At 43.7% G+C, this 13,954-nt stretch overlaps 2 protein-coding genes across 2 annotated transcripts; one reads left to right on the top strand and one right to left on the bottom strand.

Annotated features, from left to right (window-relative positions):
- Positions 1 to 992: 992 nt before the first annotated feature.
- LOC136438937 (15-hydroxyprostaglandin dehydrogenase [NAD(+)]-like) lies at positions 993 to 7,105 on the top strand. Its single transcript, XM_066433972.1, has 7 exons — positions 993 to 1,463; positions 2,316 to 2,439; positions 3,594 to 3,700; positions 4,275 to 4,371; positions 5,602 to 5,675; positions 6,017 to 6,171; positions 6,610 to 7,105. The coding sequence occupies exons 1-7, from the start codon at positions 1,371 to 1,373 to the stop codon at positions 6,737 to 6,739; spliced, it is 780 nt and encodes a 259-aa protein (XP_066290069.1). The 5' UTR covers positions 993 to 1,370; the 3' UTR covers positions 6,740 to 7,105.
- Positions 7,106 to 7,117: 12 nt separating this feature from the next.
- On the bottom strand, positions 7,118 to 12,939 carry LOC136438936 (choline dehydrogenase, mitochondrial-like). Its single transcript, XM_066433971.1, has 6 exons — positions 12,833 to 12,939; positions 11,686 to 12,584; positions 11,175 to 11,304; positions 9,888 to 10,165; positions 8,836 to 9,037; positions 7,118 to 8,359 (listed from the first exon to the last, which is right to left on the bottom strand). Exons 1-6 carry the CDS (start codon positions 12,924 to 12,926, stop codon positions 8,040 to 8,042), a joined length of 1,923 nt encoding a protein of 640 aa, XP_066290068.1. The 5' UTR covers positions 12,927 to 12,939; the 3' UTR covers positions 7,118 to 8,039.
- Between the last annotated feature and the right edge of the window lie 1,015 nt (positions 12,940 to 13,954).

Raw genomic sequence — 13,954 nt, 5'->3', positions numbered from 1 at the left:
GTATTTCCCTTACCGTGACAGCTGCGGATGTCATCCTTAAGATGTAGGTACCATTAGGAAAGGTGAATGCACCTGGCCCAAAATTATGCTAATGAGGACCTCATTTGCATAAATTATGCAGAAACTTGGATTTGCCCAGGAGTTATTTTGGGACAGCCCACTTCTTGCATGAGGAGTATGGGCGAAACATCCTGAATTTGCTCTTAAAGCAAATGACGGCCAGTCTAGTTTCAGTAGCGTTTGTATGTATGTGTGTGTGTGTGTGTGTGAAGATAAGCAGCATAACTGGAGACGACTTGGATAAATTGTATTGATGTTTGGTATGCGCGTAGGATGGCAATAGCTTTTGGCAGGTAGATAGCTTAAATGATGATTTACATAATACGATACTAATTATGCAAACCAGACTTTAATTTGCATAATTAATGAGGAAAGTTTGTACATCCATGATTAATTAGGACTTTCGTAAACCCATTGCGTTCCATGATAGGACTATTCAACTATTCTACTTAACCTCGTAACGTTTGTAACTCGGGAAGAGAGGAATGTTGATACATAGGAAATATGCAAATTAAGACCTAATTGGCTTAATTAATGAGAAACTACTATAATTCTACACTGGTAAATGACAGCAAGTTCATACTTGTGGCATCTGGAAGTTATGTGAATATGAACATCATTCAATAATGATTTTGCAAATAAGGACCTTATTTGCATGATAGCTGAAAAGATGCTACAATAGCCTTCTTTGCTAAGATAAGTTGTCATACTTTAGCCAACTTCTGTTATTTGGATGGAGAAGATATCAATTGATGTAGTTCATGCAATCGAGGACCTTTTTTGTATGATCAATGAAAAACACCCTATTAATATCATTGGCGAAGGTATGAGGTTGTGAAACTCTAGTTCACATATCCAATGCTTTGGTCTTTAAACCACAATTTCTTCTATCTTTATTTGGGTAAATCATCCTTTTGGCTGATTGGCTCAGCTCGAAAAACCCAATTCATTACCACTGGGAAGAATCGGCCGATCCCATAACCGGTTTAACTAGGGAGATACAGACACAAAGTTGCCCATCATTGCAACACCTAATGTAGTGTTTCGAAGGAATTTAACAAACTTACATAGTGAAATGATCATGAGATCTCTGTTAGTTAAAACAATACACAATTCTTACACTACATTTTTCATATTTTGGACAAAACACTCCTTCCGAGCGGCACTATATACATAGGCCGGCCCCAACCCCCTCCCTATCGGGTCAAAAGTCACGCTGTGTCAATACGATAATTGCTGGTCATACTAGTATACTGGGCGATCCGAGGAAGACAGACAAATCGTTCTCTAGTAATCTTAGGGAAACAAACATGCAGTTGGCTGGAAAGATCGCTCTGGTGACGGGCGCAGCTCGGGGTCTGGGGAAGGGGTGCGCCGAGGCCATCCTGGAGCGTGGAGCGAAGGTAAACGTAGCGTAAATATTGAAAGTAACGATCGTGTAAACGCCTCGTCTCGCCACACGTACAGAGTTTGACCTAGTTGCCTTCGCCACAGGCAGAAGGGTATAATTTGGGGGAGTAATGGTGTTGGCGATATAACTCTTGATGCCATGGACGGATGTTGGTGCTTTTTGGTAGGTAAGTTTCTGTTGTGGAGACGAAGGTCAAGTTCGAAGATGGGTCTTCTGGGGGGTTCCATTGGTGCTGCAGTGGACCTTTTGTGCTTGTCGGTTTGTTTGTTGCTGGCATAACTCGAGAGAAATTAAATGGATCGTGATGAAATCTAGTAGGTTGTTGGGGGTTGGGAAAGCAAAGGTCAAGTTCGAAGATGGGTCTTCTGGGGGGTTCCTACGGTACTAAAGGGGGCATTTTTTAATCTAAATTTTGAAGGAGGATAACTCAAGCAGGGTTTGGTGGATCTTAATTGTTTTGGGCAGGTAGAAACGATTAATGATGATTGACATAATGAGATGCAAATCGGGTCCTTCTTTACATGATTAATGAGGAAAAGTTGAAATTCTCTTTCAATTTGCTATTTTTTGGATGACGACCTATATACGAGGACACCTATATACGAGGACACTGCCCACATGTTTGGGTTAACGTTACCATGTGGGCAGTGCTTTTCACAATGGCGCTTCAAGACTAATGAACTGCGAACTGTATAAAAGCCGATTGATATGTCGATTATGAAAATATGGACATAATTTGCTTAATTGATGAGAAAATGCCATGATTCCAAAGTTGTAGATATTTACAAAAGTTGATCATACTGTCTGTTTGTGTACCTCTGCACTTTTATGATTATAACGTTAGGTGGCACTATTGGATACGAACGATTCGGAGGGACAAGAAACTGTGACAGCCTTCACACTGAAGTACGGGGCCGACATGTGCACGTTTGTTCTGTGCGATGTGACGGATAAAGATCAACTGGAAGGTACAAAGTTCAAATTAACTAAATATTATGTTTGAGGTCTGAATAACAGTGCAAACGAATTCACGGGCAAAAACGTTTACTAACAACGAACTGAAGAAAGAGATGTGTTGCAATGTGAATGTTTTTTCTCAGTCCGGTGCACACATTGATCACTAGTTTATTGACAACCATGAAAATAGCAGTTACTCAAGCAACTGGAAATGGTTGTGGAAACGGTTGTATAGTTTGAATCTTTGAGAGATGCGATTTCTTGTTTATCCGCTAACGTGACATGACCTATTTACGTGCGGGAGTAGTTTACGTCCAGATTGGGTCATGTCCACATGTCGCGGTGTATTATGCCAAAGCCTGTTCTCATGAGAAACAAAGAACGTCATAAGTATGATCCTCAGCCATCTCTCTCTATTATACAAAACATCTAAAAGGGTTTACGTCCAGCGACATAACAGAATAAGCTCCTGAACCAGTAACAACAAGTTGCACGGAAGCGTCATGCATGACGCATTTCATATGTTATTCGACACCGCGTATTCCATCATGTTTTTCTAAGTTACACGATAGCTAGTATCTTTTAAAAGTAGCTGACGTTAAACCTTTCTTTGATATGCAGACTCTCCATGGTGATTCGAGGTTTGAAACTCTTGTCAGTTTTAGGATGGTTTGATACAACCTAGCGACCCCCGCTCAGATGATACATTTTTGTACGACATAACATCATGGCCATGCGTTTATCACGTGAACGCCACGTGCTGCCGATTTCGGGGAAATTCACAATACAAAAATTGTTTTCTTCCATCGCGTCGGGCAAGCGGACGGACAAACATAGTGACTTTACTGTCATTTGTCTGTAGACTAGTTTCGACAGTTACTGTGTATTTTTTTCCGGTCTATGTTCTTCAAGCATAGAGCTAGAAGGGAAAATACTGAGGTGGACGATACAGGGTAAGCCTAACACAATTCTACACCATATACCCCAGTATAAATATATGCTCGTACGGCGTTAAACAGGCGGAGAAAAACTTACAGACCATGCATTTTCTTGTTAGAAGAGCTGATATTTCTACCCATGGGTTAAACATTTGACTCTGTCCGCGCGGTTTTAGGATAAATAACGTTTTGAATAAATCGGACGTAAACTGGTCATGTTACGTTAGGTGCGTTCCAACAAGTGGTGGACCGTTTTGGCGGGCTGGACTTGGTTGTGAACAACGCTGGAATTCTGAGCGAATTTGACTGGGAAAAGTGCATTAACGTCAACTTGGTAAGTTGTGGTATGCTCACCATGATATCAAGCCGCAAGATGCCTCACGTACTCACGAAAAGTGCATGCACGCTATATCTTACTCTACACAGTTAACAAACTTGGCAAGTTGCGGTATGCTCACCATGATATTAAGCCGCAAGATGCCTCACGTACTCACGAAAAGTGCATGCACACTATATCTTACTCTACACAGTTAACAAACTTGGTATTAAAGTTGCGGCACGATCACCATGATATTAAGCCGCAAGATGCCTCATGTACGAAAAGTGCATGCACGTGGTCCCTCCCTTATAGAATTTTTCCCATTGACACAAGCATTAAGAGCTCTGTCTATACTATAGTGGCCACCTGTCCGCATTGACCAGATTCTATCGGTCTCCCAAGTTTTGACTGTATATTCTTTATACGTTCACTAAAAGTGTAAAAACGTAAGGAATCGGACACATAATACATAGGCCATCGTTCATTCTGGCGAGGCTGAAGAAGAGTGATGGATGTCACTTGAAACGTCCGGAAGTAATCTCCTTATCTTATCCAGTTGTAGAAATTGATTTGTCTCTTAACTATGTAGATATCAGTTGTCCGGGGTTGTCATCTCGGACTGCACTACATGGGCAAGCAAAATGGCGGCAACGGCGGACTCATCATAAATATGGCGTCTGTGGCAGGTAGTTGTCATTTTCAACATTTTATAGTCCTTTTTTTTTACAAAACATGCCTCAACAGTAGACGAGTAAGCATGTTAGTACATTTGGTGTTTTAGTACAGAGCTTCAGCTTTGTACCTACACAATGAGTTGATGTCTTCTTCAGAGTCCAAATGACCAATGACCTGGGTCACGTGACCTTGTGTGCACTGAAGTGCCGGGAAGTTCATACCGCCCACCATCTCTGTTGCTAGCTATTACAACTGCATTGAAGAAACTCGATATTGATTGATTGATTGATCACTTGCATAAATTAAATCAGATGATCATCTTTTCTACCCAAATAACACAAGTTGTCCAATGTATGAAAGTCTTGTCTTCAAGAATATTGTACCATTTCCTCATAAATTATGTAAATGAGGCCCTCATCTACAAGATTTATGTCTAATATTGGCCACATTTACTTAACTTCAAAATGTTGCAAGAATGAAATCCCATCATCTACCACCATGGATTTAATGTCATTGATTATGCTTGTTAGGTATTAGTTTTCATAATTGATATATTTCGATATTCGTCTCTTTCTCAGTTACATGTCATGTGTTTGAGAGTCCTATAATGGAATGCAACTGATTTATAAACGTTCCTCATTAATTATGCAAATTAGATGTTGATTTGCATAATTGGCAAATGATTATGTAAATCATCACTTAAGCTATCTACATACCAAAAATTATGACGATCCGTCAGTCCATTCTTGAGTTATTCTCTTTCAGAAGTTTGAGACAAAATCAGCTCCTGCAGTTTAAAAAAAGCCACTAAGGGGTCCAAATCTACAGGATCTATTTTCCCTCCAAAGAGCTACTTACCACTAAAAAATCATAGCATAGCATGTTCAGAACACGAGATTTCAAAAGCGAAAGTTCCCCTGCAGTACCATAGAAAATTGCTAGCGGCCCCAAAATCCAATCATTTCGAGGTCTCACAAAGACATACCCACCTACCAAGTATAAAGACGATCCATCCAGGTATTCTTGAGTTATGGTCCTACATTCCTGTGGACACATTTCTGTGCAATTCCTAGAATTCTTGCAAACTGCACACAATATATATACCACTAGGCTCGCCCCTGAGGCGTCGCCAAAAACTACTCACCGAAGGTAACTGTATGTTGTAGAAGGGTAAAGTTGTATGATTGCACCAGTATTTGAGATACTGTAGTACACAGACGCACTTTTTTCTCTCACCACAGGTATATACGCCTTCCCTGCACCCGTGTACGCAACCACAAAGGCCGGTGTTGTGGGCCTGACAAGAAGCCTTGGGGTACGTAGCTGTTGTTACTTACTTATTGTATAGTCACAATTAGAAAAAGCCCCCCCCCCCCCGAGGTTTACGGGCTACGTGGCCCGTGGGACGCCCAGTGGTTACCGGGCTATTTCTGGGCACGGCCAGGCTGCTCGGATCATTTTCAGCTCGCAGTTAAAATCAACCCGGGACCCAGCAATTAATAGGCGCCGTAAATCGCTAATCTTGGAAACACCGAGAGGTACAATACACCCTCTGATTTACACCGAGAGGTACAATACACCCTCAAGATGTGGTCGAATCGGTCGATTGATCTTATCAATACTGTACTCATGTAACTGTCTCTGATTTGTGTCTAGATGGACCACAAGTTTGGCAGAAACGGCGTTCGGGTAAACGTTCTCTGTCCGTCGTTTACCATGACAAATTTCATCACCGACGCTAAAGGCAAAGCCTCTGAAGAGGACCTGCAACAAATGCAAGGCATGGTCGAAAAGGGAGGTGGCCTTCTTCAGTAAGTAACGGTCATGCGTGGAGGGTGCTTGCAATCACGTGACTATTGCTTATCATTGCCGGGTGTCCGATGATGTCGTTAGATTGGCGTGTGACAATATAGCCTGATGAATAGAAAACACTCCCGAGAGTCAACATTAGCCCCTGTACTCAAACAACAGGAGCTAATTGACTCATTAACATCAACTTCGTCTTGACTTTGTCTTTTTTTGTTTCCCATCGGACTATCTAAAATTGATTTTCATTTGCATATAGATTCATAGAAATTTTGTCAGTGGATGCTACCTGAATCGTCTGGCTGTTTCCAAAATCTATCCTGAGGCTTCAGTAGCTGTTACCTTGCATATCTTTGTACCTGGATGTCTAACCTTCATCGTGGTAAATAGCAAACTCTGTACAAATGATATGTTACAAATGAGTTATGTTTTGTTCTTTTAAGGATTCCCGACGTAGTGAAAGGCTTCGTAAAGCTGCTGGATGACGATGACAAGAATGGTGCAGCTCTGGAGGTGACGTTGCAGGGTTTGAAGTACCATGGGTGCGAGAGCGGGCCCTGGGAGCATGAGTGAGGGGCGTCACAACCATGCTTCGATTACAAAAAATGTATTTGATTTAATTACCTTCGCTAAGAAGGTTGTATTTCGGGTGCGTGTCTCTGTGTGTGCGTGCATGTGTGTGTGTGTGTGTGTGTGTGTGTGTGTGTGTGTGTGTGCGTGCGTGTGTGTGTGTGTAGACCCTTAACATTATTTAATGTAATTGAATCTTACATTCCCACTACCAAAATTCCAGAATCTTAGCTTATATAGAAATAGCAAACCACGGCAGCATAACTTTAACCATTGTCTTTCTGGATCAATCTCAAAGTTAAAGCTGCATCTGAAAATAGATTGATCTTACTTAAGCGAGATGAAATAAACTTGCAGTCTTAAAAATCATATGGTGAATGGTTAGAATTAATGTCTTTATTTGAAGTACATTGACCCATATTATCATAAGAAGGACATACATAGAAATACACAAAACACATAACAATTTGTAGACCTTTGTAAAAAAGTTTCTATAGTAGCAGTCGGACTTTAAAAGGCATTTTATGACAGTTTGTGTTGAATAATCTATTTATAAATGGGTAACATACTACATATATAGATATATATATTACACATGGTAGATATATAGCAGCCTTTTTTTCTCTAGAAAATGTTATTATCACCTCTAGAAAATGTTGCAATCACCTCTAGAAAATGTTGTAATCACCTCTAGAAAATGTTGTAATCACACACCGTTATATACCTTGGGCCCCATAACTTGTGCTTATGACATCAATCAAACAGAAAAAATATATCATCTTCTGTTACTAATTATCTTCAAAGACTTCGGAATCCGTGAATATCTTTATCAGTTTGGAAAATGACTTATTAGTATGAGATACCATGAGGATAACAGGTAAGAAAGATTACGTAGCAAAGTTGAACTGCACCTTCCAACACAAGGCATTGGACTTACCCGAATTTTCGACTGATTAACTCCAGGCTTTATGATCCTTTATCAGGGAATGAACAATCCACTGCCTCTGTGATGTCATGTTATGTAGATTGGACAAGTGACTCAGTGAGCAGAAAGCCCCCGTCTCTGTTGAGGGATGGTTGTAGCGTCCGGATGTAGATTGCCTCTTTTATTCCTCTTGCATAAAAAGTCTGGCCCTGTAAAGTGAAGGTTAGAAATATGTCCGATCTTTGAATATCTAACGTTTCGGGTTGGCCTTGGCTGACAGCTGGTTAGATGCCACGCCTGCAAAAGTGGAAACCTCAGCCCGGTTTAGCAGAGCCTCCCCAAGGTATCTTTATTGCATAGGCTGGGTAGGAGAATGGTTTATCTTTGAGCATCCAGTGTTTCGGGTTGGTACACAGGAGCAGTGGATTTTGGGAGTGGAAGTTCCCCTTTGATGATATCAGCCGCCTTCTCTGATAACATGATAGTGGGCGCGTTCAGGTTTCCACTGACGATGCTGGGCATGATGGAGGCGTCCACTACTCGCAGGTTCTCCACCCCGAGCACACGCGTCTCCGCATCCACCACCGCCATACTGTCCGACTCCGCACCCATCTTACACGTGCAGGACGAGTGGTAGCCGCTCTCCGAGTGTTGACGGACGTACGCATCGATGTCTTTATCCGACTGGACACTGTGTCCTGTAGGACAAAAAAGTATTATTGAGGCCGCAGGGGCTGTGGGTTGTTAATTGGATCCACTGTGTCTACGGAGGTGAAATGAGTGTATTGCTAGTCATTTCTACAAATGAGCACGTTAAAGTAGCCTGGGTGTCTTCCTTTCTTGTTCGTGAAGGTAGAGCCTGAAACTAAACAGGATGACACTCAGGCTAACGTTAAAGGGGAAGGACTAGCGACCCCTCCCTGTGATAATTACCCTGCTACTGAAACAGCAAGGAAACTTGCTGACCTACGTGCCACCTGTAGGCACTACCAGGGTCTGAACAAACTATATTTGAATATATGAAAGTTTATTGCAAGTTCTTGCCCGTAGGCTAATTGCAAATACATTTAACATGAAAAGAACGGACATGCAGTGAACAATATAGTATTCTGCAACTCTACTTTTTAAAACTACTGACACTAGATTCTAACTTATTCTAAATACAAGGTCTGACCTGGGCCGATCTCTGCTCCGCGGAATGGGTCAAAGGCCTTCTGTGCGAAGATCTCCCGCGTGTGTTTGATGCTGAGCCTCATCTCTAGTACATCCTGGGGTGTGGACAGGTAGTTGGGGTTCAGTAGAGGGTGTGCATGGGGGTCGGCAGACCTCAGCTTCAGATATCCCCGACTGGTAGGGCGCATTGGACCCACGTGGACCTGGAACATCATTGGATTTCTATTTTATTATGTATCTGCGAGTCATTACAAGTCCGTAAAACAAAAGAAACATAATTCACTTGATATGACTAGCATAAAAGATAATCTGTGTTGGTAGTTTAAAAACCTAACAAACTTTGTTTCAACACAGAAAGTTGGCACATCGATTAGCAGTCTTCCTAAGCATTCCAGTGACAGAAGTTACACAGAACACAAACGTCAGGTGATCTTAAAGACAAGTGACGTCAGCAATAAGCCATTTCACTCTTCCAAGTGCGCATGTTCAGTCCTGATACATTGTGGTCTAAGATCAAAATTAAAGGCCGTTCTTCGTCTATAGCCAGGGGCCTTTAACATTGATATTAGAACACAACACATCACGCCTGCACACGCACACTAGGGACTGTGAAATTTTGTTGGCCAAATAAAACTCCAGGAAGTTTACACCGACCGCCATCTCTGATCTGATGCAAACCGCCGCATGGCGTAACATACCAGGTTTGTACTGAAGAGTACAAGCCGCATATCCGGACAGATTTATTTTATCCACTCACACCAGGAAGGACCCCTACTGTTTTCACCTATAAGTGTGGTGGGTTCTTCTACGTGCCCTAAGTGTGGCTCTTCTCAAACATGGGGTCGATCCTCCAGTTAACATCCTATCCGAGGGACGTCCCTAACCGAGGCTAGGTCCTCATTTTAACCTGAGTGAAGTGAGGAAGTTCGTGTTAAGTGCCTCGTGTTTAGATCTGTTGATGACGTTTACACTAGGGACTAGGGATTTCATTGACCAAAAAACGCCAATAAGTTTACACCGACCGCCATCTCTGTTGATGACGTTTACACCCACCTGGTACGCATGTTGTTTCCCGGCCACTCTCCCATGATCATTGATGGTGGAGGGCAGGAAGTGGTACTGGATGTCGGGGTGTTCCACTCCTGGTCTGCTCCTGATGAACCCGCCGGCCTCCATGTGACTGGTGGCGCCCAGCCCAGTCCGCGTGGCGAACCACCGGACACCGATCATCAGCATGCGGTGGGGGGAGAGGGCGCTGTACAGGGTGACGGGCTGGGTGCACGCCTGCTGCACATGTACTTCCAGGTGGTCCTGGAGGTTCTGCCCAACACCTGCCAAAATACACACATCTTACAAACAAGAAAACAAGAAAACAAGTAAACCCCAATATCCTATGCCTACCAGCCTGATGAAATTATTTTCGGATCAGTCAAACAGATTAGACCTGCTGTGCTTATACTATCAACTGATCTTGTATAGGTTCTGCCAAACCCCTGCCAAGACACACGATTCAAACAACCTAACACCAGCATGGAGACGGACGCGGCTTTTTCCATGTCAGTGAATGGCAGCTCACGTGTTTTCGGACATCTAGAGTTGACCCTCTCAAATAACTTTAAGAGAGTGCAAATCAAGGACACCAACATGGTGGTCAGCACCTGTCTGCTTCGATGGTATGGACAGTGAGTGCATGTGCTCTACTGGCTGTGCCCTGTCAGTAAAAGCACCATTGATTGTTTACCCGCATGTCTGGTCTACGAAGACCTAGGCCTCCTCATCAATAACCACATGTACTCTATCACAGTAAAGAAAGAAAAATGAAGTGGTACGGGCACGTGTCTCGGTCATCGGAACCAGTCAAAACTATCATACAAGGAAGTTGGAGGAACCGTTCAGGTAGAAAGAAAGAGGTGTAGGCAACGGGAAAGATGGGAGGATAATATATTACAGAATAGACGTCACGGGCATGGCACTAAGGGAAACATTAAGATCAGCAGCAAACTGACAATGTTGGAGAAAGTTGGTTTACAGAACTACTGTAGTGTCCCAACGGTCAAATAGGTCGACTAATTATATGTCCCAACGGTCAAATAGGTCGACTAATTATATGTCGATTTTCATGTATCTCCATGTACTTGTTTGTCTGCAATTAGCCTTCGAGTATGAACTTGCAATAAAGTTATAAAGTTATATATAAAGAATAGATGAGATGAGATGAGTGTCTAGTCTATCTGCTTAGCCTGGAGTTGTTGGCGGAGTAGCGACGTTGGGAGCGGACCGTCAAAGCTACCAAGGCTGGACTCCAGGCTATCTGCATGCATGTGCGTAGGCAGAACACACCTGGTAGGTGCTGAACCACAGGAATGCCGAGTTTCCGCAGATCATCGGCGTCCCCGATCCCTGACAGCATCAGCATCTGAGGCGAGTTGATGGACCCTCCCGATAAGATGACTTCCTTCGCTGCTCGGACCTGCAGAGGAGAAGCCTTCCTGTTAATCACGTTAACCTTCTCCCTGCTGCCTAATCTCAAAACCAATTAAACTTTGGTGCCAAATGGCTACCTTAGCAGGCTTGAGACTAAATCCTAGACTAATATTAAACCATTCTCCTCGGGCCGGCCCACCCGATAGGATGGCTTTCTTCGCTGCTCAAACCTGTAGAGGGAAAATCTTCCTTAAGCGGGGATATCATTTGGACTGCGGTACATTGGCGACCTCACTGCGATCTGAATTAGATTTGTGTTACCCTTGCCTAATTTTGAAAGTTCAAAAGCCTATCACATTATAACTAAATCCCGTACAGATTACAAGATGGGGTAAAATATAAGTGGTAATCGTGCCAGTTTACCGACCTGTTTCGTCCCTCCATTCTGTAGATATTCCAGTCCCACCGCCCGGTTGCCTTCAAACAGAATGCGAGTCGCCACACATCTCACTTCAGCCCTCACGTTACCCCGTTTCAGCGCAGGTCGCAGGTACGCGTTAGCAGTGCTCCAGCGAACGCCCTTGCGAATGTTCATATCCATCTCTCCAAAGCCCTCCTGCTGATAACCGTTCATGTCGTCTGTATACGGATAGCCCGCCTGTTGGCCAGCTTCTATGAAGGCTCTGTTCAAGGGGTTGTTGCTCTTGCCGCGACAGACGTGAAGAGGTCCCTCCCCACCACGGTAGTCGTCTGGACCAAGCTCGTGTGTTTGGGCCTTACGGAAGTACGGTAGGCAGTCGGCATACGACCATCCCACTGCACCCTCCCTCTCCCAGCGATCGTAGTCCATCGCGTGCCCCCGTACGTACACCATGGCGTTGAGAGACGAGGATCCTCCCCAGACACGCCCCCGAGGCCAGTACATCTCCCTGTCGTCCATGTGTTTCTGCGGTACGGTGTGGTAGCACCAGTTGTACTTATCACCAGCCAGGTTGTACCGCATTGCAGACGGCATGTGGATGGTCCAGGTGTGGTCCTTCGGACCCGCTTCCATCAAAAAGACCGTGTTGCTGGGATTTTCTGACAGGCGGTTTGCCAGCACGCACCCAGCCGAGCCAGCGCCAACTATCACATGGCTGTACTCTGGTGCTCCTGCCTTCGTTCCTGAGCTTCTAGTTGAGTACTGACGCTGTCCAATGTACTGGACACTCCCTCTACTGCTGGACCGACTCGCACTTGCTGCTGTATTTAAGATGTTTTCGACGCTGTCTGAAAGATACTCCTGTCTATGTTCATCCTGACGACTGCCAATACCCTTCCGGACACCTGAAAGTACAAACAGTACAAGCTCCCACCTTAAGTACGCTGACATACATGTAGACTGCTTGAAAGAGGAATCCTTCAGTAGGGAAACAGGGTCCACAGTTATCCTGAACTATACCGAAGGACTGGTCGAAACTTCAGTGTGTTTGTGTTGGAAAATAGTTTCTATCCTTTTCTAAAATGGTCTCTATCCTTTTCCAAAATGAATACTAAAACAGATGATCTTTGGTGCAAGTTAAGCTTGTTTCTACCTTGTGTCAGCTGATTGATCCTGTGAGCCTTGGTAGCTACGGCAGGACCTGACAGTCGCAGCAGTCTCGCCATGGTCCGTCGCACCAACACCATGATGTCACTCAACCACAATAGACCTCTTTCCAGTTACGGCGGCCATTTTGAATTCCCAGGGGTCAGCTCGGGGTCATGCACCAAAACGAGGCAGTACCTGACTCAGATCCTACTATAACCCTGGGTAATGCCAGTTATACCATCTTCGGTGGTACATTTTGCCCCTCTAAGATGAAATAACCTAAATATATGTGCCTTTCATATGTAGAAAATATTGTTGTGGACATTTTGACTTATTTTTGGCTAAATTTTTATTCGTTTTCCACAGTTTTTTACGGGTAACTTCAGGACAGTATCTACCGTGTATCCTCCTTAATATCTTTACTAGTAGGATTGATACAAGACCTGGAAAGACTAGCTGCATACTGGCATTCTTGTTGGTAAAAAATTAGAAGACAATTGGCAGTTGTTTCGACAATTTCTCGATACCAAGATCCGTTCTGCAAACTAAGCTCTATGGGGTCGACCGGTCCGGTCCAATGCAGAACTCAGTGGGAAAGGTGGGGTAAATCACAGATGCGTCCCCATCACTAGTTGCCAGCGTAGTTAGTTTGGTAGAGACTGGGGTCGATCCCTGTCCCACTGGCGATAACATTTACGGGTATAGCGTTTCTTTGCCATGCCGATCTTAGTATTGAGAAATCGTCAAAATCACAGGATAGATCTGCTAAATTTCAGCCCACAATGATCTGGACTCAACTTGTGGAACTGTGTATGCTACCAAAACTATCATTGGAGCAAACTGACATACAAATATACAAAGAGCGCATCCAGTGTGTACCCCACCTTTCCCACTGCACTGAGTTCTGCATTGGACCTCAATCACCCCATGGAGCTCAGTGTTTGCAGAACGGATCTTGGCATCGAAGAATTGTCGGAACAACTGCCAATATTGTCTTCTAATTTTTTATCCACAAGAATGCCAGTCTGCAGCTAGTCTTTCCACGTCTTGTATCAATTCTACTAGTAAAGATATTAAGGAGGATATACAAATGTAGACACTGTCCTTAAGTTACCCATCAAAACTG

The sequence above is a fragment of the Branchiostoma lanceolatum genome, chromosome 7, assembly GCF_035083965.1.
Source record: "Branchiostoma lanceolatum isolate klBraLanc5 chromosome 7, klBraLanc5.hap2, whole genome shotgun sequence".
Classification (NCBI taxonomy): domain Eukaryota; kingdom Metazoa; phylum Chordata; class Leptocardii; order Amphioxiformes; family Branchiostomatidae; genus Branchiostoma; species Branchiostoma lanceolatum.
This window is presented reverse-complemented; position numbering and strand designations above follow the sequence as displayed.

Coding starts and splice junctions, on each gene's coding strand:
- LOC136438937 (XM_066433972.1), top strand. CDS start 1,371: ATGCAGTTGGCTGGAAAGATCGCTCTGGTGACGGGCGCAGCTCGGGGT. Junction 3,701..4,274: donor AGTGCATTAACGTCAACTTG/GTAAGTTGTGGT, acceptor TTAACTATGTAG/ATATCAGTTGTCCGGGGTTG. Junction 4,372..5,601: donor AAATATGGCGTCTGTGGCAG/GTAGTTGTCATT, acceptor CTCTCACCACAG/GTATATACGCCTTCCCTGCA.
- LOC136438936 (XM_066433971.1), bottom strand. CDS start 12,926: ATGGTGTTGGTGCGACGGACCATGGCGAGACTGCTGCGACTGTCAGGT. Junction 12,585..12,832: donor GATCAATCAGCTGACACAAG/GTAGAAACAAGC, acceptor TTGTACTTTCAG/GTGTCCGGAAGGGTATTGGC. Junction 10,166..11,174: donor TGTGGTTCAGCACCTACCAG/GTGTGTTCTGCC, acceptor GTATTTTGGCAG/GTGTTGGGCAGAACCTCCAG.